This window comes from Pristiophorus japonicus, chromosome 5 (assembly GCF_044704955.1).
Source record: "Pristiophorus japonicus isolate sPriJap1 chromosome 5, sPriJap1.hap1, whole genome shotgun sequence".
NCBI classification, from domain to species: Eukaryota; Metazoa; Chordata; class Chondrichthyes; family Pristiophoridae; genus Pristiophorus; species Pristiophorus japonicus.
Window position 1 is genome coordinate 137517225 of NC_091981.1, and position 27578 is coordinate 137544802.

At 43.5% G+C, this 27578-nt stretch overlaps 1 protein-coding gene across 1 annotated transcript in view; it reads right to left on the minus strand.

The window, feature by feature from the left end:
* LOC139264466 (histone deacetylase 9-like) overlaps positions 1-27578 on the minus strand; it is a 1015340-nt gene that overhangs the window by 103754 nt on the left and 884008 nt on the right. The window contains exon 22 of the mRNA XM_070880994.1: positions 14745-14863. Coding sequence (XP_070737095.1) covers positions 14745-14863 — 119 coding nt within the window. The remainder of the gene's footprint in view (positions 1-14744; positions 14864-27578) is intronic.

The following is a 27578-nucleotide window of genomic DNA, read 5'->3' on the forward strand; positions in this document are numbered from 1 at the left end:
AGGTCGGGAAGGCAGAGTGATGGGGATGTGATGAGTGTCACAGCAGGATAAGGTTGAGTGTGGCTTTGCAGTAACGTTTTGTGATCTACTGAGATCATTGAAAGGTTGGCGCCACTACAACCAGGTCCTGCTGACGACATCCCTGCTTGTGCCCTCTGTGCAATGTGCAACCAGGCTGCTTTGGTGTCCTGGGGAGGTCTCTTCCCACCATTGGAAGGGAAGAGAACCTCCCTGCATGCTGTGACTCTCTCCATAAGCATATGGAGGGAGTCAAGGGAGAGCCTGGGTGCAGCCATGCACCTTTGTGTAGTGCTTGTCCGTGTTTGCAACAACTCAATGCTGTAAGAACACTGACAGCACAGCTGTCAAAATGAATGTGGGAATGGTCCCTCAAAGGAAAACGGCTGTTGAAGCGTCATCAAATGACATCATCAGACCCGCTTCCTTTTAATTGGCCGGGAACCTCGCAGGGCAGGCTTAATAAGCTCCATCAGGGGAAAGTTGTGGGGGAAGCCGGCATGGAGACAGCAGTGGGGTCAGAGCCCACCACCTACCTCGGCTGCACTGAGCCTGCCTCGGTAGGCAACATCGTGGCCTGGGAGTGCACCAGCTGCATTCGAATTAGAACATAAGAATATAAAAGTAGTAGGCCATTTGGCCCCTCGATCCTGCTCTGCCATTCAATAAGATCATGGCTGATCTGATCATGGATTTAGCTCCACTTCCCTGCCCGCTCTCCCTAACCCTTTAGTCCCTTATTGCTCAAAGATCTGTCTATCTCCGCCTTAAATATATTCAATGACCCAGCTCCACAGCTGTCTGGGGCAGATAATTTAAAAGTTTTACAATCCTCTGAGAGAAGAAATTTCTCCTCATCTAGTTTTAAATGGGCGGTCCCTTATTCTAAGACTATGTCCCCTAATTTTAGTTTCCCTTATTAGTGGAAATATCCTCTCTGCATCCACCTTGTCGAACCCTATCATTATCTTATAAGTTTCAATTAGATCACCTCTCATTCTTCTGAACTCCAATGTGTATAGGCCCAACCTACTCAACCTATCCTCATAAATCAACTCCCTTATCTCCGGAATTAACTTAATGAAGCTTCTCTGAACAGCTTCCAATGCAAGTATATCCTTCCTTAAATATGGAGACCAAAACTGCACGCAGTACTCTAAGCATGGCCTCACCAATACCCTGTACAGTTGTAGCAGGACTTCTCTGCTTTTATACCCCATCTCCCTTGCAATAAAGATCAAAATTCCATTTGCCTTCCTGATTACTTGCTGTACCTGCATAATAATGTTTTATGTTTCGTGCACAAGGACCCCCAGGTCTCTCTGTACTGCAGCAGTTTGCTATTTTTCTCCATTTAAATTATAATTTGCTTTTCTATTATTTCTGCCAAAGGGATGACCTCACATTTTCCCACATTATACTCCATCTGCCAAATTTTTGCCCACTCACTTAGCCTGTCTATATCCCTTTGCAGATTTTTTGTGTCCTCCTCACAATTTGCTTTCCCACCCATCTTTGTATCATCAGCAAACTTGACTACATTACACTCGGTCCCTTCATCCAAGTCATTAATATAGATTGTAAATAGTTCAGGACCCAGCACCGATCCCTGTGGCACCACAGTAGTCACTATTTGCCAACCGGATAATGATCCATTTATCCCGACTCTCTGTTTTCTGTTAGTTAACTAATCCTCTTTCCATGTTAATATATTACCCCCAACCCCGTGAGCTTTTATATTGTGCAGTAACCTCTTATGTGGCACCTTATCGAATGCTCTTTGGAAATCCAAATACACCACATCCACTGGTTCACCCTTATCCACCCTGCTTGCTACATCCTCAAAGAACTCTAGCAAATTTGTCAAACATGATTTCCCCTCATAAAACCATGCTGACTCTGCTTGATTGAATCGTGCTTTTCCAAATATCTCGCTACTGCTTCCCTAATAATGGACTCCAGCATTTTCCCAATGACAGATGTTAGGCTAACATGTTAGGGAAGCATGGGAATCCTGGAGAAGTCCCCCCTGTGGGCCAGCAGCACAAAATACAACAGGCAAAATATGCTACATTGCCTACGGGATCGGAACAGATTTTCAGTCCCTGTACAGAAATGCATTTAGCGGAACAGAAAAACACTTAAAGAAGATGCGATCTGTGAAGTATGTCTCTCAATATCAAGGACGGATCATTGTATCTAACTGGATGCTGCACCTAGAGAACTGCTCACAGGAAATTGACTGCCAGTGAAGTGACTGGAAAGCACCCCAATGTAAGTATTTTATAATTTATGTTATACAAGATGTATTAAAAAGTAACAAGGAGATCAAAAGATTAAAAATGTAACCCCACCATTTAAGAAAGGAGGATGAGAGAAAACGGGGAACTACAGATCACTTAGCCTGACATCCGTAGTAGGGAAAATGCTAGAATCTATTATTAAGGACGTGGTAACAGGACACTTAGAAAATAATAATAGGATTGGGCAGAGTCAACACGGATTTATGAAAGGGAAATAATGTTGGATAAATTTGTTAGAGTTTATTGAGATTGTAACTAGCAGAATAGATAAGGGATGTGGAGTATTTGGATTTTTAGAAGGCATTCGATAAGGTGTCACACAAGTGGTTATTGAACAAAATTATGGAATCGGGGGTAATATATTAGCATGGATTGAGGATGTTTAACGGACAGAAAACATAGAGTAGGAATAAATGTGTCATTTTTGGGTTGGCAGGCTGTAACTAGTGGGGTACTGCAATCTATATCAATGATTTGGATGAGAGAACCAAATGTAATATATCCAGGTTTGCTGATGATACAAAGCTAGGTGGGAATGTAAGTTGTGAGGAGGATGCAAAGAGGCTTCAAGGGGGATGTCGACAGGCGAAGTGAGTAGGTAAGAACATGGCAAATGGAATATAATGTGGAGAAATGTGAAGTTATCCATTTTTGTAGGAAAAATAGAAAAGCAGAGTATGTTTTAAATGGTGAGAATTTGGGAAATGTTGATGTTCAGAGGGACTTAGATATCCTTGTATCACTGAATGTTAACATGCAGATACAGCAAGCAATTAAGAAAGCAAATGGTATACTGGCCTTTATTACAAGAGGATTTGTGTATAAAAGTAAAGATGTCTTACTTCAATTATATAGGGCCCTGGTGAGACCGCACCGGAGTATTATGTACAGTTTTGGTCACCTTACCTAAAGAAGGATACACTTGCCAGAGAGGGAGTGCAACAAAGGTCACCAGATTCATTCCTGGGAGGGGGGGGGCTATCCAATGAGGAGAGATTGAGCAGACCAGGCCTATATTTTCTAGAGTTTAGAAGAATGAGAGGTGATCTAGTTGAAACATACAAAATTCTTACAGGGCTTGACAGGGTAGATGAATGAAGGATGCTTCCCCTGGCTGGGGAGTCTAGATCCAGGGGTCACAGTCTCAGAATAAGGGGTCGGCCATTTAGGACTGAAATGAGGAGAAATTTCTTCACTCAGAGGGTGGTGAATCTTTGGAATCTCTACCCCAGAGGGCTGTGGAGGCTCAGTCATTGAGTATATTCAAGGCTGAGATAGATAAATGTTTGAATATTAAGGGAATCAAGGGATATGGGGATAGTGCAGGAAAGTGGAGTTGAGGTAGAAGATCAGCTATGATGTTATTGAATGGCGGAGTAGGCTCGAGGAGACGAATGTCCTACTCCTGCTCCTATTTCTTATGTTCTTATGTTCTAAGACACCACAGCCAGATTGACTGTATCTGTCACGATGTCACCAACCATATCTACAGGCCCCGGCAATGACTGTACAGAACAGCAGGGATCCAGTGCCTGATCTATGCCAACTGCTGCAAGCCATGCTGTCCTACTGTCTTCTCTCGCAGGTCGGGGTGGCCCACTGCAGGTTGGGAGGAGAAAAGAGCTGGAGCGCAGGCCCCTGCAACATTGTAGGCCACCCCGACCTGCGAGAGGACTGCACCGCAGGTCGAGAGGATAAGAGCTGGAGCGCGGGCCCCTGCAACATTGTGGGCCACCCCGACCTGCGAGAGAACACCATCGCAAGTTGGGACGATAAGAGCTGGCGCATGCCACTACAACTTCCAGCGCGAGCTGCTCCAAGTGTGCGACGGCTTCAAGGTAGGTGACTGGGTGACATCATCAAAGCCCAGGTCGCTGTTTGGAGCGTGGGCAGGAACATCGGCGGGGCCCAGGTACATCAGAAGAGTGGGATGGTCGGGGCAGATGAGCGGTGAGAGATCGTGGCGGAGGTGTGATGAATGATTGAGGCGGAGAAGCGGCAAGAGATCGAGGCAGAAATGTGGCGGATGATTGGGGTGGAGGAGCAGTGCAGGATCCTGGCTGAAATTTGGCGAGTGATCACGGCGGAGGTGCGGCAAATGTTTGGTGCGGAGGTGCGATGAGCGATCGTGGCGGAGGTGCGGCGAATGCTTTGTGGCGGAGGAGCGGCGAGAGATCATGGCAGAGGGACGGTGAGAGATTGTGATGGAGGTATGGCGAATGTTTGTAGTGGAGGAGCAGTGAGAGATCATAGCAGAGGTGCAGCAAATGGGGTACGGGGCCCAGAAGAGCCGAGGGCCCAGGGGCAGCATGGGCCAGCCCACACTGCAATATGTGTGTGTACTAGGTCCGTGCAGCAGAGCAGGTCTCCAGTCATCCTGGTTAACCCTTGCCACTGGATAAAGGCCTAGCTCTGTCAAGCCTATGTGGTGGCTGATGAGCAACGATCACCACACGTTAAAAAAATCCACACACAGGCAACTTCCACTCCTCGAGTTCAGGACTAGAATATCGGGTCCTTCATTGAAACATCTGCAAAATCATTCCCTTTGGTGTGGAAGCAAGTCATCCTCATTCAAGGGACTGTCTATGATGACTGTCTTCTGGAGAGGGTACCCTGCAGTGGCAAACAGGAAGTTCTTCTCACATCTATCTTGTGTATGGGTACCTGCACATTGCCAACCATCAAAGAAAGGGTTTGATGTTGTACCATTGCATTATTAGCTCACAACCTCCATTTCCTGATACTGCATTTATTATGGCAACCACTAGGTATTAGCAGCCACCTCTTTGACCAAAACAATAGGTCCAAAATTCCGCAAGAGCTGCTCCATCATTGGAAGAATGGCAGGGTGGAACCGCTACCTGCCTTTGTCCCAGGATAAAAGCCCTAGTCCCAAACCTTGTGCACAGGATCACCTACAAGGGCACTACAGAGGCGCCCGTTCCAATCCAACCTTGTAAGTTACAGTGACACACAATCGTTCCATCTGTGGTGCTCTAGGCTCTTCTGGGTCAAAAATTACATTTATTGGAATCTTCCTCACTAAAAGGAGCCATTCCACCTCTTGGAATTATTGCATTAGTAAGATTTGGGACCGCTCAAAAGGCTTCAACGGGCTCATGCCAGCACTTGTCTGGCATGAATTCAGCTGAGGCCTTTTAAAGGCAGAAAGGATAGAATTGCAAGAACAGTCCTGGAACTCCCTGCAACATGCCTCCTGGACGGGAGGGAGGAGAGGATGATAGAAGTTCTGCCCCAATTCCTCCTGATAGAAAATGGCTACAAGTAAAAGTTGGGGTGAAATCCCAGCAGAACAAAGGTAGTTGCGACAGTGCAGCCTGTAGATAGTCTTTGGAAAGGCTGAAGTAATATATTGAGAATATTGACAGCCTTTTTAAAGGTTAATGTAGTTTTTGCCCTTGTTATGCCGGTTCTTACCTGTAACTGACTGCATTACTTGAAATGTTCCCATCACCCGTTATCCTGCCCTACTCTTCTCCCATGGGCTCCCAGTGTCAGGCCTATTAAAGGTATTAGAATTAGAATGACCCCAGAAATTCCTGTGAGGCCAACCCTCTTACAATTAGATGGGTGGACATCCCGCAGTGCCAACCTCCTGCCAGCTCCTTACTAAGAGCCAAAGTCTGGCTTGGCTATTTGCTCAGTTTTAACACTCTTCCATAGCGACATGTGTCTGAGATTGGGCACATTTTTCTACTATACTGTCTGATTTTGTGTGGTGTAGTGGAAGAAAATCTACTTTAAGATCTCTTGCTAACATTTGGAATTATAATATTCTACTAACCTATGTTTTTATTACTGTGCAATTACTGTTGTTAGTTGGGTAAATATAGCAGCCATTTTACACTCAGAAAAGTTTCTCACAGTGAGCAAATAGAAGAGAGACCAGCTGAACTGCTTTTGGTGATGTTTTTTGATGAAGGAATGTTGGCCAGCACACACCAGAAGAACTCCCTGTTCTTCACCAACATCCACCCGATCAATCAGAACAGGTAAATGTGGCCTCAGTTTAATATTTCATCAAAAGGAAGTTATTTCTGATAATGCCAAATACCCTTATAACTGCATTGAAGTGTCAGCTTAGATTAATTGTTCCAAGTCCTAGAGTGGAGCTTGACCCCATAACTTCTGACTGAGGCAGGGGTGCTACCAACTTGACATTTACAAAGTGTACATATCTGGGCGTCAAAAAACTGATCCTAGCCCTTTTTAGATCACCAACACTGAAACAAAACACTTACCCACAAATCAATCCAGCGAATACTGTTGATATTTTTTATTCTCCTATTCTTATATGGGCTTTCACAATAAGACCACAGCCCAAGATCACTCAAACGATGGACACAAAATATTTCAACTTTATATTAGCAGTTGCATCTTGCTTTCTGTTGAGACTTCACATATTAGGTGCCATTTCCTGTCACTGAGGGGGCATGGGGCATTTACTTCCAGGTCACTGCCAATACTGCTCTTGATCTCTTGGAGTTGCAGGAAACAGCGGTATGGATAGAATGGCCTGCATATTTAGATTGTCTTAGATTAATCACTGGAGAATCACAAAAGTGAGGCCAAATCCTACTACTTTCCAGCAGACCATGTTAGTACATCAACATACTGCACAGCCAAATCCGCAATCCCAAATTGTTAATATTTTTTAATTCCTTGTAGAGGCTTTCATATATTGTAAGTGTATAGTACAGGTATTTTACAACAACATTAATAGATTTATATCTTCCACTATTTTGTGCTTGTGGTATATTTGTGCTATATTTCCATAACTATAAATAATTCCTATTTGATTTGATTGTGTGTATATATATATATATATATAATATACACACAACTAATATTCTCCTGAGGTCTGATCCTCAACAGAAAGCTTTAAAATATGCCCCTCCCCATTCCCTCTGGTAAATAAAACCAGATAATATCATTATGACACCTCAGGCTCCCTGGAGCTAGGACTAGCCCAATCTCAAGACACTAGCAGGGTGTGAAAGCCTGAAGGTTAGCAGACCAAAGAACAGATGGTTTCTAATCGCCACATGCAGCTAAAACACACAGAGACATGCATCAGAGTCTTCTCAAAATCAGCAGGACCTTCCCTCGCCCTAAATCCCTGCATTGGAATGAGTTACAGGGTAATCTCTTGAGTTTTTTATATCTTTTATCTACTCTCTGTAGTTTATGTTTGAAATGCATAGCAGAGTAGAGATGCTGAGATAATTCAGAATAAATACTTGAGACAACAATTCACATCACCGTACCACTGTAAATAGATGGCAAATCTCGACTTTGATGTTAATAAAAAATCTATCTGCAGGTCACGTAAAATGCTTTTGATCTAAAATTATTTGTATCTTTGAATATATCAACAGAATGTCCTCATCTTATGAACTACATCCGTAAGACAAAGGTCCTCCACCAACCTGACACCCCCACACAGCACTGCCCGCAATCATCAAGATCCACGGCGCGGCCCTGGACAACGTGGACCACTTTCCATACCTCAGGTCAGACATCGACGACGAGGCTCAACACCACCTCCAATGCGCCAGCGCAGCCTTTGGCCGCCTGAGGAAAAGAGTGTTCGAAGATCAGGCCCTCAAATCTGGCACCAAGCTTATGGTCTACAGGGCTGTAGTGATAGCCGCCCTCCTGTATGGCTCAAAGACGTGGACCATATAGAGTAGACACCTCAAATCGCTAGAGAAATTCCACCAATGATGCCTCCACAAGATCCTGTAAATCACCTGGGAGGACAGACGCACCAACATCAGTGTTCTGGATCAGGCCAACATCCCCAGCGTCGAAGCACTGACCACACTCAACCAGCTCCGTTGAGCAGGCCACATTGTCCGCATGTCGGACATAAGACTCCCAAAGCAAGCGCTCTACTCGGAACTCCTACACGGCGAGCCCCAGGTGGGCAGAGGAAGCGTGTCAAGGACATCCTCAAAGCCTCCTTGATAAAGTGCAACATTGCCACCGACACCTGGGAGTCCCTGGCCAAAGATCACTCTAAGTGGAGGAAGAGCATCCGGGAAGGCGCTGAGCACCTCAAGTCTCATCGCCGAGAGCATGCAGAAAACAAGCGCAGGCAGCGGAAGAAGCATGTGGCAAATCAGACTCCCCACCCACCCTTTCCTCCAACGACTGTCTGTCCCACCTGCGACAGAACTGTAATTCCTGAATTGGACTGTTCAGTCACCTGAGAACTCACTTTTAGACTGGAAGCAAGTCTTCCTTGATTTCGGGGGACTGCCTATGATGATGATGATGATATAGGGCTAATTTAAACATCCCAAATCATAGGGCGTCATAGTAGCACCACATTCACGCAAAAATTGAGACCTCACACAAAAAGTCACCTTCCCTCATTCATAAAAAGCTAGATCTATGATACATACAAAAAGCCAGACCCCTACACAGTAAAGCAAGATCCCCATGCACAACAATTCCAAGCCTCAAAACACAAAACTTCAAGTCCTCTCCCCTACCCACCATTCTTATCCCCTATCTTTCTTGGCTCCCCATCCTCACTCATGCTTCTTTACTCTCATCCTCACCCCAATCTTTCTCTGCCCTCATCCTCACCATCTCTCCCCCTCCCTAAAATTTGAAAACCAGGAAGATTCGCTCTCTGCTCTTTTATCCATGAATCAAGAAGTACCTCTTTTCTAGTCCTTCAAGCCCAAGCAATTTGAAGATTTGCAGCTGGGCCATTCATCCAGGCTACACTTCTCATGTTAAGTGCACAAAACACAATGTCCATTTCAAGTACAGTTAATTTCAGCTGTGCAAGGCATGAGAGGAATGACAAACTATGCTGGCCCGCCATAATAGGCTGCTTCTGCTTTAACCAGCAAATGCTGGGCTAGATTTTCAACTTGTCGCCCAGGCGTAAATCTGTCATTGTGGATTGGCCACCCATTATAGAAACTGCCCCAATTTCATTTCCATTGAAACCAATGGAATTTAAAATCAGATTTTCTAAAACAGGCAACCGATTCACAATGACAGTTCTACGCCGGGAAGTAAATTGAAAATCTACTTTGCTAATTCTGACGAAGTTAATGGGCCAAATTTGTGGTGTAAGATCCCCATGCACAAAAATTCCAAACCTCAAAACACAAAACTTCAAGCCCTCACGCCACCATACCGCCATTGAAATGGACCGCAAGTTTGGGATTTCCGCATGCGCCTGCGTTAAATCTTGAACTTACAATCTGTCAACCTATGCATTGACAGATCATGCACATGGGCCAAAGAAAAACCAATTGCTGGCACAGAGTTGGGCTATTTTCCCACTAACTGCCCAGTAATTGCGTATGAAAATTTTACGATTGCTGTAGACAGGCCCTGTTTGCATCAGCATAAGGGGTACCTCATGCATGTTTTAACCACATTCATCTCGGAAATTGGATAGTTTAATTGTATCCTATGAGTTTTCTTGTTTCTGCAAAGTTTGGAGTTTTAATGATGTCAATAATTATTATCGGCAAAATTAAATTCTTACCATCAGAATTAAGATGTAGTGAAGTTGGTGGAATGAACCTAAATTCCAATCCTGTAAAGTAATTGTAATTAAATCTGATTACGGAATTTCCTTCTGAAATGATGTAAAATCTAATTCTATTGCATAATTGGAGGACCAGGCCCATATGATCCCAGGTTCGCTTCCACACAGGCTGTGCCCCTGGGATCCGTGGGCCATTACGCTGCCCTCCAGTACAGAGAGCAAGTTTATGAAGGTACCTATTCTTTTTGCAGGTTCGCGGCCTACTCTAGAGCTACGCCGCGGACCGCAATTTTGTGGCCAATGTTTAAGTACTACAGAAAGAGAAAGAAATAACCTGTATTTATGTAGCACCAGTCATGAGCTCAGGACATTTCAATGTGCTTCACAGCCAATGAAATACTTTTTGAAGTGTAATTACTGTTGTAGTGGAGGGAAACACGGCAGCCAATTTGTGTACAGCAAGGGCTCACTTCCCGCAATCAGATAATTAACCAGATAATCTGTTTTAATGATGCTGGTTGACAAAGCTTAGTTTTGGTGGTTTAGGGATAACCAATGATGTCACTTCTTACTATGACAACCTTAAATATAATAACATATCACAAACTTGAGGTGTCTATCCAATCAACCTGAACTTGTTTATAGACAAGGACATGAACAAAAGGCAGACAGATGCCCCCAACCCCATCCCACACTTAAATGTCAAGTCCATTTAAGTGTATTTTCTCCTTGACAAAGATAACAAGAAGCAAATGAATACATTTTAAATTGTTACACTAGGCATAGCATATATATATTATATATATATATATTTCTATATATTCAAAGAAAGAGAGAAAGTGAGAGAAAGTATAAATATTCCAATGATCTGAAACAGGACAGATTCAGAGCTTCATCACAGACCGCTGTACCTTTAAAAAGTGGAGTGTATATGATATCATCCTGCACATATGTAATAGGATTTTTCGCAGCCATCCTCGACAGTCATTGAAATTTGCATACCCTTGTTGGCTGGATTCACCAGTTGTAAATGAAGCACTGCAGGAGATCCTCAGAAAAGCATCCCTGGCCCAAGCAACTTCAGCTACTTCATTATTGGCCTTCCCTCTGTCATAAAGTCAGGAAATTGGGCTGCTGCTGACAATTCCAGTCATGCAGGGAATGTGGATCAGGAGGCCACATCACCAGGTAGGTGCTAGGCCCAGGATAGTTCGGGTGGGATGGTTCGATTCCCTTGGTGGGGGGGGGGGGGGTGCGCGGGGGTGAGGAGGTGGGGTCCAATCTCCCCAACCCTGGGGCTGAGTCGCGATCCCGGTGGGGCAGGGGTGGGGGTTTGTCCGATCCCCGGAGGGTCTGCTGGTGGGGGAACTTTCAGGGGTCAGGAGAAAGCTCCTCCTGGCCCACAAGGATTGCTCCCCGAGATTGAGGCCTCCTTGTTGCAGCAACCAGGAATCTTGAGCACTGGGATCATCAGCTGTCTGCAGTAAAATCTGCACAGCAGGATGAAGTAGATGCTTCAGGCTTCATCACAACATTTAAATTGGCAACCCACCTCCTAGCAGTGTGTTGGCAGCCCCCACCCCCCCACCCCCGTCCCGCCCCGCCTGAGTGAAAGGTGAAAGTGGTGTTTGGAAGCGGGTTGGGGTCGGGTTTTACGACTTTCACTTCCCACCACGTCTCCAACCCACCTGTTCTTACCTGTGAAAATTCCGGCTATAGTGTTCAACTCCACTCACAACTCCTCCAATAATGAGGCAGCCTATACCAGACTACAAAAGGATTGGGATAACATCCAAACATGGGCTGACAAGTAGCAGGTAACATTTGAACAACATAAGTGGCAGATATGACCATCTTGAATAAGAGGAAGCCTAGTTATTTCCCCTTGAACTTGAATGGTATTGCCATTACCAAGTCTCCCAGTATCAACATCTTGTGAGTCACCATTGATCAGAAGCCCAGAGGTTGGGTACTATGAAATGTGGCTCACCTCTTGACCCCTCATGGCCTCTCCACCATCTGCAAGGCTCAAGTCAGGAGTGTAATGAAATAATCACCATTTGCCTGATGGGTGCAGCCTTAACAACATTCAAGAAGCTCAAGACCATCCAGGACACAGCAGTTTATTTATTACCAGGAGACATATACATGACCTGCCTGACCCTGTACGTATTTGTAACTGTAGTTCCTTTACTTGCTGAATTTAAAAGAATGGGATGCTACAAAGCATTATATTTTCTAACCTGACTTTCCAGAATAGGTCCAAGTCAGCATGGATTTGTGAAAGGGAAATCATGCTTGACAAATCTTCTGGAATTTTTTGAGGATGTTTCCAGTAGAGTGAACAAGGGAGAACCAGTTGATGTGGCATATTTGGACTTTCAGAAGGCTTTCGACAAGATCCCACACAAGAGATTAATGTGCAACGTTAAAGCACATGGGATTGGGGGTAGTGTGCTGACATGGATTGAGAACTGGTTGTCAGACAGGAAGCAAAGAATAGGAGTAAATGGGGACTTTTCAGAATGGCAGACAGTGACTAGTGGGGTACCGCAAGGTTCTGTGCTGGGGCCCCAGCTGTTTACACTGTACATTAATGATTTAGGCGAGGGGATTAAATGTAGTATCTCCAAATTTGCGGATGACACTAAGTTGGGTGGCGGTGTGAGCTGCAAGGAGGATTCTATGAGGCTGCAGAGTGACTTGGATAGGTTAGGTGAGTGGGCAAATGCATGGCAGATGAAGTATAATGTGGATAAATGTGAGGTTATCCACTTTGGTGGTAAAAACAGAGAGACAGACTATTATCTGAATGGTGACAGATTAGGAAAAGGGCAGGTGCAAAGAGACCTGGGTGTCATGGTACATCAGTCATTGAAGGTTGCATGCAGGTACAGCAGGCGGTTAAGAAAGCAAATGGCATGTTGGCCTTCATAGCGAGGGGATTTGAGTACAAGGGCAGGGAGGTGTTGCTACAATTGTACAGGGCCTTGGTGAGGCCACACCTGGAGTACTGTGTACAGTTTTGGTCTCCTAACCTGAGGAAGGACATTCTTGCTATTGAGGGAGTGCAGCAAAGGTTCACCAGACTGATTCCCAGGATGGCGGGACTGACCTATCAAGAAAGACTGGATCAACTGGGCTTGTATTCACTGGAGTTCAGAAGAATGAGAGGGGACCTCATAGAAACGTTTAAAATTCTGACGGGGTTAGGCAGGTTAGATGCAGGAAGAATGTTCCCAATGTTGGGGAAGTCCAGAACCAGGGGACACAGTCTAAGGATAAGGGGGAAGCCATTTAGGACCGAGATGAGGAGGAATTTCTTCACCCAGAGAGTAGTGAACCTGTGGAATTCTCTACCACAGAAAGTTGTTGAGGCCAATTCACTAAATATATTCAAAAAGGAGTTAGATGAAGTCCTTACTACTAGGGGAATCAAGGGGTATGGTGAGAAAGCAGGAATGGGGTACTGAAGTTGCATGTTCAGCCATGAACTCATTGAATGGCGGTGCAGGCTAGAAGGGCCGAATGGCCTACTCCTGCACCTATTTTCTATGTTTCTATGTTTCTAATAGTAAGAATGCTGTGAACCAATGGTTCCCAGGTAACCAAAGTGCAGTTGTGTATGCAAAACCCGGAGAAGATGCAGACAAATCAGAAAATGATGTAGGCCAAATAGTTGGAAGTCTTCAGTAGTGAACAAGCCAGTGGAAAGAAATAGCACTGTGGACACTTTTGCATTTTAATGTTATCTCTCACTCTGTTACCAAACCATTTGTGCCTGATCACAGCAGGTCCCAAGACACAGCACACTGTGAAAGCTGAAGTCTGTATATGGAGACATAGTCATCGATCAATGTAAGCTTGACTGCGTGTGTGCTATGATGGGGTTGATAGTTTTGTAGCATTGTAGTGTTGTGTTGATAATGGAAAGTGCTATGGTGTATAAGAGTGTTGGGCAATCAGTGTGTTAGGGCTCAATAAAGTTCAATGTGCATTTTTTTTCTACTTGCTACTACATCTATTTTTAAAGCTAGATTAAACTTGTTTTTACGCTGTTACATCACTGCAAGGCTGCTCTATATTATGCAGAAAAAGTGTAATAAGATCATTGTTGAGTTGTCAACTTTATGCCATGGATTGGTAATCTTTAGAAAATGAATTGAGATGGTCCAATTTATCTTTTCACTTGAGATTTTTATCAGTTGTCAGGGACAGTTGACTTTCATCTCAGCAATCTGAGACGGCATGGAACTAGAGTATTAAGATAAAAGTACACAGTTCTATGAGGTAGATTTTGTGAATTTGCACTCCAGGGTTTCGAAATGAATGAGCAGATAATCCTAAGAGGAGTGCTGACCTCTGCGCCCGAATTCACAACATGTGCTCCTGCTGTGCAAAGTCCCCCACTGAGAAAGCAAAATCATAAAATCTATCCAACAGTATAGAAACTGCACCTGGATCTCAGATTTGACTGTTGAAAATATATAGTAAAGGTTAAAACTTTGCCAAATGACACGTTTCCACAAATGTTTTCCACACATTTTTATTATTTTGAAAGACTGTAAAACTGCTATCAGTCAAAAAATTCTGAGCTGAAATAAGTATTGGGGTCTGGGCCAGTTGAATCAGCCAAGTTCAACAGTTGGAAGGGAGGAGTGATGAAGAAACTTCCTGCCAGGGCAGTTGCGCAGTAGTCTGCAGACTCATTTGTCAGATCTCCCACATGCATGGAAGAAAGCAGCTAAGTTGTAATGGGAAGAGGACACAACCTGATGGAACAGAAACCAAAATAACAGTTGTGCTTTGAGTGTTTGCTTTTCACAGGTTTTCCTACTGTGTAATCTTGGTCACAGCACAGAGCTGGAAGGACTTACATTTGGCTTTGACTTTGTATCCACCCAACGGAGAGGCATGACCTTCGACTGCATCAAAACCAGCTGATACCAAAACCACATCTGGATTGAACTCACTGGCGATTGGCATGACCACAGTCCTGTGGGACAATGATAAAAACTATGAACGAGTCTGCAGTAAATTCTTAACTTCATTCTCACAGCAAGCCACCTGGAAAAATTCAGTATCTGCTTTCTTGTTTCACAAAATTTACTTTTCCATAAATTGCACACAGATCCTTGTAATACAATTTCACATCAGTTGAATACAATTTAAGATTTTATTTGGGCAGTCTTTAGTCCATAAAGTTATGAAATGTCACATTCTAAAATCAAATAAAAAATTTTGAGCAGCCAACAGAAAAAAGCAGCATGAAGAAAAAACAAAATTCTAATATAATGCTATAAATTCTTAAATACCAAATAAAGTTGTTTACCTAAAACAGGTTTAAAGAGTACTAATGCAAATGAGTGGGATAGGCCATGCAATCCATTGTTGTATGTCTTGTATTCAAACCAATCGTCTTTAAGAGCTAGCTAAGTTCTTTAGCAAAGTCAAACATAATGCCAAACTGTACCTCTTATTTTTTATCTGTTTTAATGTATTTAAAATTTATATGTCAATAATGGAGCAATTTGGTGAAGTTCCACTTCCTCCATGATGTCTGTCTTGGTAAGAAAAAGGGTTATCACATTAGAGGGACAAATCCACGATAATGCTTTGATCGAGAGAGGCTCCACACCAGAAGAGTAGACTGGAAAAATTATCCCTTATGTATATGAATTAAATGAAATCACTCTTTGAGCATCTACCAAATATTAAAATTGCTACAGTCCATTTCAAAATGCATTGAAAAGTCCTATGTCATACTATCTCAATGAGAAGCTGCTCTACAAAAGTGTTAAAATTTACCTGTAATACTATTTATACCTGTTGCTCGTGCCATGATGGGGTTCTCAATGAAAAATGTCACATAACGTTAACTGCTAAAATAATCTCTGCTAAATAGTGTGTTGTGAGGTAATATAAAAAGATACATTTTAGTTTGTATGGAAATGCAGGGTCTTCCCATGAATGTTGTTGTGGAGTGTCCTAGATTTTGAGGCTTCATTGTGGCAGCCAACAGCCACGTTAGTATAAGTAAATGGAGAGTATATCATTCTGGTTAAAAGCAAACAATATATATTTTTAAATATTCCTGCATTAAATGTCACAGAGTTACTTCCATTCCACTAACTGTCCTTGTGCTGACAAAATGCCTTACCCCGGACCACTCATTCCCTCGCTAGCCAGGTTTACCTTACCAGAACGCTGGCGCACTATTACATCCACCTTGCTCCACTAGGGCACTGGACTGCCAGGCCTTTTTGTTCCACAGATCCCAGCACTTACTGGCCCAACAAACTCCAGCGGTGCCTTGCAGTCCACTTGGATTTTGACCAGTGGAATTGCTCACTCCTCACACAGTCCTATGAATCAAGGGGCAGTCTCGCAAAGCTGCTCTCCGTGATGTGCCTTGCATCTTCTTGTACACTTTCTCATTCACTTTATTTTGCAATACCCCCTGCCCCACTGAGTAGTATTTAGACCGTGTCTTTCTTCCAACCTCCAAAGAGAAATTGTTCCTACGTCACTGCCTGTCCTGTCACAAAGCAGAAAAATGGAGCCTGAGATATAATCCCCCCCCCCTTAACTAATCATTCAGACATCCTCCATTCCCTCATCCTCCATTTCTACACCCTCTCCTTTTTCCCTCCACGCCTTTTCTCCCTTTTCCCAGCCTCCTTCCCATCCTCCACTTCTCCATTCTCCTCACCCTTTCATTTCTCCCTCTTCTATCCATTTCTCTACTTTACCCTTCCTTTCCCCATTCTAATCGCCATCATCCTTCCCTATTGCCCTACTTCTCCACTGCTGTCTCCTTCGCTTCCCTCTTCCCTTCCACCATCCTAGCCCCAATCATCCTCTCTCCGCTCCATCCACCTCTCCCATTTCCCTTCCCTCTATCTGCCTCTCCTTACTTTTCTCTACTCTCTCCTCTCCCCCACCCCTGCCCTCTTGCCCCCACCCCTACCTGTATCCATTTGCCCCCTGGACCCGAGCACTACATTTGGGCTTGAATCCCCATTTGTATTGACGAGTACTTCTTTAAATTTCAATGTGATATGGAAATGTTAACAGACCGATGACATCACCTATTGGTCGAATTCTCAGCATATTAGGCTTCTGCTGTTTTAAAATCTAGCAGCACAATCTCTGAATTATGGTCTGGGAAACAAGGATTATTATATGTGGGACTGTTTGTTAAAATGGGGAATTAGTGGAGTTAAAACATCCTGGCCCTGATATTTCTGCAGGGGTTCTGCTGGTCTCCTGTTGTTACCTCAGTGGGAGACTGGCAGAACTCCCAGAGAAATGGTGTAAATGGCAGTTTATGTCATGTCTCTGGGGGTTCTTTAGGTCTGTTGCCAAAGTTACAGCAGGAGACTGGAGGTAGTCCTGTGGAATTCCAGGGCCCCTGGCTTCATTCAATTGAGAATATTAAAATGAATAATCCTGAAGTGAAAAAAATAGTTTCATCTGAAACTTCTACTATTGCTTTTGATATGAAGTAGCTTCAGAATTGCAACAATGCAAAACTGGCGTTATAATTTGGTTAATAGGTCAGTGATTGCATGACATAGTAAAGGTAGTAGGTGTAAAACCATTTTCAGGAGATAGTTACAATCCCTTGGGCACTAGCCATGATATAGCTGCAATCCACTTGATGCCACATTTCAAAACTTCAATTAGACCATGTAGGGATTCCCGGAATTTAACTTTCAATACTTGTAATGTTAGCAGACTGTAGGCTGTCTCCTAATATTCAAGTTTAACCAGGTTTCAGAGGTCATTGTGTGGAATTCTGCACATATGTGCAAGCAGGTATGTGCAGAGCTCCACTGTCACTGGCCAGAGAGTGATGTGGGAGCCAAAAATGCTACTGGGCTCTGTTGGCTCTTCATCACACTCTACAGATACCAGTTCGAGGCCAGTACTTATAATAAACTGCCCAAAATCACCATTACATGGTATTGCTTACAGTGAAGTAGCAACTACTTAGGAATAGGAGGCTTTGAGTTGATTAATAAAAGGTAATGTTAGTGTTAGGTTAAGTGTACAGAGGGGTCATTTTACAAATATATGCTTCTGAACAGAGCCTTTTGCACTGGAAGTGCATATTGGGATTTCAGGCATAGATGTAAGCAGGCCCTGCTTGATTTTCCATCCAGTACAGAAATGAGAAGTATCAGATTAGGAATGGAATTTGCAGAATCTACCCTATAAAGTATTTATCCTTGGATGTGTCACACAACAGATAGTTTTAAGCAAACATTGCTTTGCTGAACTTATCCTTGTTCTGAGGGGTCTTCTATAGTTTCACTCATTTTAGACAAGCAGATTCAATGCAGACTGCTCCAATGATGCTGAGCAGAAGGGTCCCCATGGATTGCATCCACTAACAGGCATTGAGTTTCATAGAGTTCTTTTAATATGTGCCAATTGAGAGCTGTTATTTTATTCCTGAACCTGGCCTGCTGAGTTTTACTGCTGGTCCTAAACAGACTTTGAATGACCTTTGACAGATTTATAATGCATAGTATAGTCCCCTTTGATGTGCGTATATAGCATGGAAACTATTCCTAATTACAGATTGATTTACTTTATGAGCATTATAAATGAAACTAGGTGGGGGCAGTCCAAGGATGAGCACTGCTCTCCAGGAAGATTTCACAAGAAAGTGAGTTACAGCAACAAACCAGATTGCAAAGGCTGAAGCTATTTTTAAAGTTAGATCAATAACTTATTTAGTGTTTATGACATTCATACATGTTATATGTCATCATGAAAACTTCATGAATTATAACTGACTCATAGGTGGTAGCACCAAGCTTGAAGAGGGTAGCAACAACCTACTGGATATTACAGCATATTCACAGGCAAGGGTGGAAACCTTGCAGTTGATGTTGGCACCCTTGTAGATGACAGGGACCACTTTAAAAAGAGTAGACTTGTAATGCTTGTGAAATGAAGTGGAATAATGGAAAATGACAATGTCATGGATAATGGTTGTGATCTTGTGGATGGTTGTGCCACAGAGTGAGGGGAGGTGGTGATCGTCATCTCATAGATAGAATAGCATACCAGGAAGTGTGGCAGCACTTTGCTGATGAATGAAAATGCATCCTAAACTTTGGGGAAAATAGGCATGACCTCACCAATGATGATGACATCCTTGTGCCTGAAGGACGGTTGCCGATCTTATACATAGTGCCAGTATGTATGGAACAGTATTCGTGACTATGTGATAAATGACTGTGATCTCGTGGATGATGATACCATCCTCCTGGTATAGATAATGATGCCAACCCCTAGGCATAGATGGTAGAAGTACCATTGTACATGTTGCAGCAGCAACCTTGTAGACAGCAGCTGCAGCTTCATAGAGGGTGGAGCTGATTTCATGGGCAACTGTGGTATTTTCGAGGTTTGTTATGTCATCACCATGACTGGATGTTGCAACTTTGCAAAAGGTCAAGACATTTATGTTCAGTATTTTAGAGGACAATATAGATGTGGGATGGCAGCTCATACATTTATTGACTGTGCCAGTTCTCTTGAGAAACTGGCAGAATCCTCCGGGGGCAGAAGAAAAGAAAGATGGTGGCTCAGTGCCACTAGTGATTTTATGACATGATAGCCGTTCCCAAGGCACTTAGCCAAATATTGGGAAAATAACAGTAAATTATAGGAAATTGTGAAACTTGCAAAAACGAGCAAAGTAATCAGCTTTGCCAATATTGTGTTTCTTATTAATTCAGTGCATTCTAAAAAACAATCCTATAATTATGTAATTCACATCTCCTTGTTTTACTGTGAACTATAATTCCTTGTGCATTAATTAATGAAGAGCCCTATCAATCAAAAATAGCTCCCAACCATCTCTCTTTGCATTTGTTTGGTGAAAATAAGCTCTTGTATTTTTTTTAATGTTCCCAAAACTATGCTGAAATACTTTCACTTCTAATCTGTGTTTCATGATCCTGTTTTGATTTTTAAGGATTATCACAACTGTGGATTGAAATTCTTCTGTTTTGGTGCATTAACACCGTTGCAAATTCCTATGTGCACTAATCTAATAAAGTGATCGGTCAATTTATTTTTAACGGGTTAACAACTACATTAAGGTAGAGCACACAGAAATCTGACAGGAGTGCACTAATCAATGTTCTAAAAATAGCACACAGGAATTCAACCCCAATGATGTGATTTCCTATCATTATTTTTTCATCTACTTTTATCTCCAAGAAGTAGTAGTAAAGTGCAGTCTTTATGAGAATTGTCTGTAAAATCTTCTTTTCATTTAGGTAGAAATTATTGGCAGTGACGTTATTATATAAAAAGTTAGGGCACGAAAGTGGTGGACATACCGCCCACTATCACCCACGTACTGCCCAAAAATGCAAAATTGGTCAAAAAGCACCAATATACCACTGACATACTGTCCGGCAGAAAATTCATCAGTGACATACTGCCGCCCATGCAGACCGCCGACATACCGCCCAAAAGTGTAAAATTTATGACATACCTCTGACGTACCACCGGAAATGCATACCGTCCTGGAGAAGGTGCTTTTAAGTCAATCTTAAGTGGACGGTATGTACACAGAGCTGACAGGTTTGTTTGATATTTATAGTTCTCCACAGTTTGATGTATTTTAAAATGGATTGTAGTATTTTCTAGTGTTAGGCAATAATATAAATGCTAATAAAGCCTTATTTACTCCTTTATTAATTAACGAATAAAAATTTTATTAGTGTCTCTCACCCCCCCCCCCCAATCTCTCCCAGACCCCAGTCTCTCTTTCCCACACCCCAGTCTCTCTCAACCCCCAGTCTCTTCCCCACCCCACAGCAATCTCTCCCCCTCCCACAGCGATCTCTCACCCCCCCCCCACTCACAGTGATCTCTTCCCCCCCCACACAGTGATCTCCCCCCAGATCCCCCCACCCACAGCAATCTTCACCCCCCACCCCACCCACAGCGATCCCTCCCCCCGACTCAGCACTCTCAGGCCAGCAGTCTCTGGCCTCTTGTCGGTGCCTCTTGGGGGGCGGAGCTTCACAGCGCATGCGCACAATTCAGGAGCCGAAGATTCCTAACTCAAAAGGCCTCTCCGCCGCACACCACCGGTTGCACACCGCTCCCACCCGCTGCACTCTGCTCGGCTTACCGCTAAGAAAAATGCGATTAAATTCCCACCAACTCAGCCCCAGCGGTATCAGATGATAAAACATGATGCATTCCCCCCCCGGACCTCCAAAAAGCGGGTGGATGATATGTTTGACCAATTTCAGCCCTTTAATGTGCTTGCTTCAAATTCTTCTTCAACTATTTTATGGGAAGTTGTTAACCCTTTAAATGGGTCGATAACACAACCAACAGTTTACCCTTTTGTTTACCAGCTGTTCCTTGTTGAAAATTATCATAAGAATGAATTTGATGAATGTGCACTCCTGACACAGAGCCCCAACTGCTGGGAGAGCACATCTGGAACATGAGTACAGAGATCAGCGGGCAAGCAGCACTTTTCCTCCAATAATTTCATAAATTTCAAATTCATAAAATTATCCCAAAATACCTCAACATACCTTGGGGCTTTCACTCGTCTCCCACGATATCTCTGGTGGGGGATCAGCAGAACCCCTAGAAAAAAAGTCTGGATTCCTCCCCCCCCAACCGCCCACCCCCACCAAAGAATAGAATTTTGTTTTGTACAGCATTGTTGTCAGGGGTTTGAGAGAGATCGTGGAGAGTCAAGAGATTGTGGACTGAACAATGCCTTTCCCCTCAATGGTGGGCAAGTGCGAGTTTCCGGCTTTCATGGGAATGTGGCGCTGAAGATGTACAAAAAGTGGCCCTGTCCCATGTAAATAAGGTATGCTTCCATTGACCCCGTTAACTCCGACAGAGTCAGTGTTGGAGGGCACTGTTGGGCACGATCCCGGTGTAACCGCTGGGATCATAACCTGAGGATTTCAGGGTCATAGTTTTAAAATTTACAAGGTTTTCTGGATCTTCTCCCAACTCAAAAGACCTTGCAAAATTATTTTCATGAAGACGGTGTTCCTTCAAAATAGCTCAACCAATTTATTGGGTAAAAAGCTTATCTATACAGATTAAGAAAGTCCTAGGTTTGATACCTGGTCCATGCCTTGTTAGCACCAGTAGAGGCAATATAATTGACCTTAGCAATTGGCCAGATCCAAAATATTGATGACTATTAAGTAACACCTGCTAAATTGGGGTTATGTGGGAATTGGGTGAAGATAGAGTAGGATTTGGCTATGAACTTCCCTCCCCCCCACCCATGTCTATGTAGTGTGCCAACACACACTGCCAATACATGAGTGACTATTTGGTGAAATACTGGAGGGTGTCTGGTGTTCTGTGGAAACTTACCCCAACAATAAATCAATATCTTCAGAAGAGATGCAGGGAAGAAAACTGGCAAGAAAAAATTATGTGGCAGGATTGGTTACAATATTAAAACCAGAGCGAGTGCGAACAGTGAGAAATTATTTTAATTAAAAAAAAAACTTAGCATCTTTGATGGGAATTAATTAGTCCCCAAACCTCTTTTAAAAAATTCCTTACTGGAAAATACTTGCACTATAGAAGGCAGCCATGTTTCAGATTTTATTTTTTCAAAGATTAGAAAGAGCTCAAGCTCCCCACCTACAGGCCTTAAAACTCATTGCACTACTGTTCCTTCAATATAAGCACAGCACAAATTCAAAGTTCGATATTGTTTGACAGCGATGAATTCCCTAAATGGTTGATCATGGTAATACTAGTATCCCCATCAGTGGTTAAAATACAGCTGATATTATAAAGTTGATGCTAATCTGCTGAGGATTCTGGAAAAAGCTGGGCAACAAATAAAATTATGAGGACACATTAGGGGAGATTTTCCTTATTGGGCTTGGATGTAAAGGATTGTCTGGGTGCAGCACATAGAGTAAAATCAGTCTGGGAGGATTGTACTTCCGTAATGAAACCCTTCCAATTTTCTGCCCATTAATTTAAATGGACAGAAAATCGACCAGGGTCTGCTGTGCATGTGCGATCCACCCGGGTCTCTTTTCCTCTATGATCTGCGTCCGGGAAATCCTTTACATCCAAGTGGAATAAGAGGACAATCTGCCCCGTTATATCTTGAGTTTCATCAATGAGCAATATATTCGGCTAACATCTGGCCCTGGGACTAAAAGGTCGGGAATTGGTGGCGAGCATAACATTTGCTGAAATCACGCTGGGCCAATCTATTTGGATTTCCCACAATTGACCTTATTACATTTTTGCAGCAAGCTCCTGGCACAGTTTGGGCCTGCCTGTGGAAGCTTGGTCTGAACGGAAGCAGGAAACAACATGTGGCTGCAGTTCTTAGAAGTTGCAGCTGCAATTTAAAGGGACTGCAGGAAGAGGCTCCATTCTTGAACACTTGTTTGGAGCACTCTTAGAAAAAATGCAGCAAAACAATGCTTTTATATTTTTATTGTACAACCAGCATTTCTCAGATACTTTCAGAAGGTTGGTTTTACAGTAGTACAGTATTAGTGTTACAGTAGAGTAGAACATAATATCAGTACTTTATCTGTATAGGTGCTAAACCCAGAGGATCCTGATTGGGTTTATTTCAGCAGCTCTCCGTGCCCACCAACCCCCACCCCCAATGCTGTGTGCAGGGTCAATGGAGTCGGCCTAAGATAGTCCAGCTACAACCCAAAGCAATCAGACCTGGAGCAGCTGCAGCTGCTGGTAGAAGTGGGGCTTTGTTTGAGCAGTTCTAATTCATAAACTGGTGCAGTAGCTTTAACCCTGTGGCTTTGTCAGGTTCATATTAGTTTCCTTTTGTTGACTCAAGCATAATGGCAGCATTCAGGAAGGTGACAGTGAGTCTTTAAGGGCATCAAGAGGTGTCATGCTGTGTCAGAGAGTTGAAAGATTTTAATTCAAATATATAAAGAATAGTTTTCAAAATAAATAATCACTGGCCTGTATTAGGCCTTAATTTTATTTTTTACACAAGTACATAAATCCTATGTTGGCAGGGAGTGCACTCAGCACTATCATTAACATTAAGCGTATATATATTGGGACTATTGGGCCGAGTTGCGATATTGTACCTTTTACTGGCTAAACTTTTGGATGTACTAGTGAAAAAATTCCAGAGGTGGTTTTGCTCTGCTGGAAATAAAGCAGAGCGCAACTTCTGTCCCTCACCTTGATGCAGAGCTACCTCGGTCAAATATCACAGGGTAGGCTGATGTCACCTGGTGCAGCCTGGAATGACCCTGCGGCATAAAAGTTAAGAGCCATGTTGATCTTGACGGCCACAGGCAGTGCTGTCATGGCTGCAGCAGGTGACCTAGCTCATCGACAACCTCCTTGGTAAAAGGAAGGTGCCTGAGACATTGCTCCTCAGTGTAGCTGAGATATGAGAAATGCTCCCTGAAGACCCATTGTGAATATGGTCTCCTGCACAGTGCCCTCCTCCTCCCTCTTCTCTAAGCTACGTCTGCTCTCTCCTGCCTTATTGGCTGTTCCCCCTCGTCCTCCAGGTGCAGAGGCAGACCACCCATGACTGCATTAAAACTGTTGTGAAGGCAGACAAAAGCAGTTTAGCACCAGAAGTCAGAAGTAAGTTGTAGAAGGCAGAATATCGGCCAGAAAATGCCCAGAAGTTAAACAGAAGCCTAAAAGGACAAACCAGGAAATAATCTGCATGCAGTGGATGAGCTCTTTCAATAGCGCTTTTGAAGGTTCCTTGCTGCTGTCTGCACCACAAGCTGCAGAGCAAGTTTATCACATGACAAGTCAGGCACTGGGGCAGATTAATTTCACAAAAGGATCCAACAACAATCATAGGATCCTTATTTAAAAATGATGATGAGGCTTTTAAATGATTCCAGCATGCCTACGGAGAAGACTGATCCAATATGGATGGTGGTGCACCTCCGGCCTGGAATGAATGTCCGCCATATTGGATCCTTAGGTGTCCGTTTTACGCCTGTAAAACAGGCATCGTGCAATCAAATTTCTAGACCATGGTTTGTAAATTTCGATGGTGTAATGTATTTGCTTCATGGGTTCTTTACTTAAGAATTCACTGAATCATACTGCTATTAAGAACTAGTTGGTTTATTTTTAACAATCACACTACACATTACCAGTTCATTCACTCGGCTCACAACTGCATACTTCCTCGTGGATGACCTAGACCCGACTGACTGGGGTTTTATTGAGTCTTATGACCATCACGTGACTGGTTAGGTCACTCATAATGCAACAGCTCTACAAACCTGTCAGCATCCTCACAAATGGAGAATCTCCCAATCTGCCACAATAACTTCAGCGGGAGATCAGTGAAAACATTGGAGAACCAGTGGAATGGCCGAAAATAAGCAGTTACACATTTCTCCTGGAGTTTCATCGATCTTCCACCAAAGTTATAGTAGGAGATTGGAAATTCAGAACCAATGATATCTAGTTGAGGTCACATGGAGGTTCTATTGTTACACCCCTGGATTATGCTAATGTATATTTAGAAATTGGTACTATGGGCATACTCCCAAAGGCAAAACACTCAGATTTCTTATGGGACTGTCCAGCACTGCTGTACCTGAGGGAATAGCTAATGGAGTCTCAAAACTTGTAATTTGAAAGGCAGCTCATAGACTCTTAGCGCCTGCAGTAGAACACAAAAACCAAATCAAAATGCTCACGCAATGCTAAGATATCACACAGAAAACTCTCTGGATAGTTAGTGCTTCTCTATTAAGCCACTTTCTGCTTGAGCAAGTGAACTGTTTTATACAGGCATGAGTCAATTCAAATGCAATACTGATGCAAATTATAAGACTTCTGATGAATGATGTCAGCCCATCATTATCCTGTCATTTACATTGATTCGCTACTTCTGCCACTATTTACTGGGCATCATAGAAATGTGGAACTCTGGCATTTCTGAGTACTGGCCCTAATCTTGACCCACCCACCAGAAATTCACCCTTTATTTTGTTGCTCTAAAGACTCTTTCAATTACGCTTCTGAGTTGAGGGAGGGGGAGCATTTAAGAACAGCCCAGACTGATGAGAAGGTGTAATAAGTAATTGTTTTCCAATTTGATCTCCTTTCATATAGGGAGGTGGTAGACTACTACTCAGCATGTCTAAAATCAGGAACTCATGATTAGGGAATTATGGGTACAACAAAAATCACTCAATAGTTTCTTGTCTGCAATTTCAAAAGCAAATTGACTTGCAAACACAGTCAATTAATAACAAGTCCTCCTGACAACATCCCTGCTTGTGCCCTCTTATGTAATGTGCAACCAGGCTGCAATGGTCTCCTGGGAAGGTCTCTTCTGCCCACTGGAAGGGAAGAGAACTTCCCTGTGTACTGTGACTCCCTCCACAAGCATAAGCCTGGGTGCAGCCGTGCACCTCTGTGCAGTGCTTGTCAGTGCTTTCAACACCTCAATGCTGTAGAACACTGACAGCACAAATGTCAAAGTAAATTTGGATATGGTCCCTTTAAGGAAACCGACTGTTGACATCATCAGACCTGTTTCCTTCATTTGGCTGGGAAACTCGCTGAGTTAACAAACCCAATCAGGGGAAATTCATGTCAGAAGCCGGGATGGAGCCAGCAGTGGGGCCACAACCCTCTACTGACATCACCCATGTAGGGGAGGATGAAAACCCCTCATTTTACCCAGAAGGAAAAGCGCTGTGGGATCTGTCTGTACTGCAGCAGGCCAGTGTCCTGGAAGGAACAGGGAACCCAGAACCAGATGTGGATTGAAACCGAGACGGTGTGGCCTTGGCAGGGCAGTGATTGGACGGGGGAGGACACCGGAGGGCCAATGGTGGGACAGAGTCTGCCTGAAGCAAGGGACTCTAAGCCAATGGGAGTGCCCTTGCTCGAAAACTCGGGACTGACTCATGATCGATACCGGGCTATTGTCTCCCCCATGTTTACACTATTGAGGGATATTATGCAGGCCTTAAGAAAACTAGGGAAGCCAAAACAAGCCGAGGGCCTACACAATGGCTACAGGAGGCTCACACCCTGCCAACCCAATTAACACCTACTCAACCCTTGATTAGGTTAACATCAGGGATGGCCAGTGGAAAAACCCCTGCGAAATCCAACACTGCTGCATTTTTCAAAAATCACAAGCCCACCAATGGGAACAATTTATTTCAGCACGAAAGTCTGGCTGGATAACTGGATATAAGAAGGGGTTTCTGCCCCGACAAGTTGTTCCGTTCTCGTGTTCCAGCAAGCAGTCAGCCTTTCAACAGAGAAGAAAGACCAGTGTCCGAAGACACCAAAGACAGAAGAAGCAAACCACCATCCCAAGACGGCATCAGTTCAGCCTCCTTTCATTACTGAAAACTGAACCTTTTCTTTTTCCACAAGGATCTTCCCCTGAGAGCTGGACTCAGGTAGATCCACAGCAACAACAAGACGCAACAACAAACAAGTTTCAAGAAAATCACAACCGAAAAAGTAACTTCAAGATCCTGAAGATAGCAAAAAGAGAACCCCGAAACCACGTTTTGACCTGGAAAGACTGTAAAGGCTGTGGTGAGTATAATCTCTGGTCCCCAGAACTCCTAACTCAGTTAGGTCAGGAAGGTGGGAGGTTGGGCATTGCACTGCTGTTAAACTTGTGTAAAAATTTTCGTTTTGTGGGTTTACTG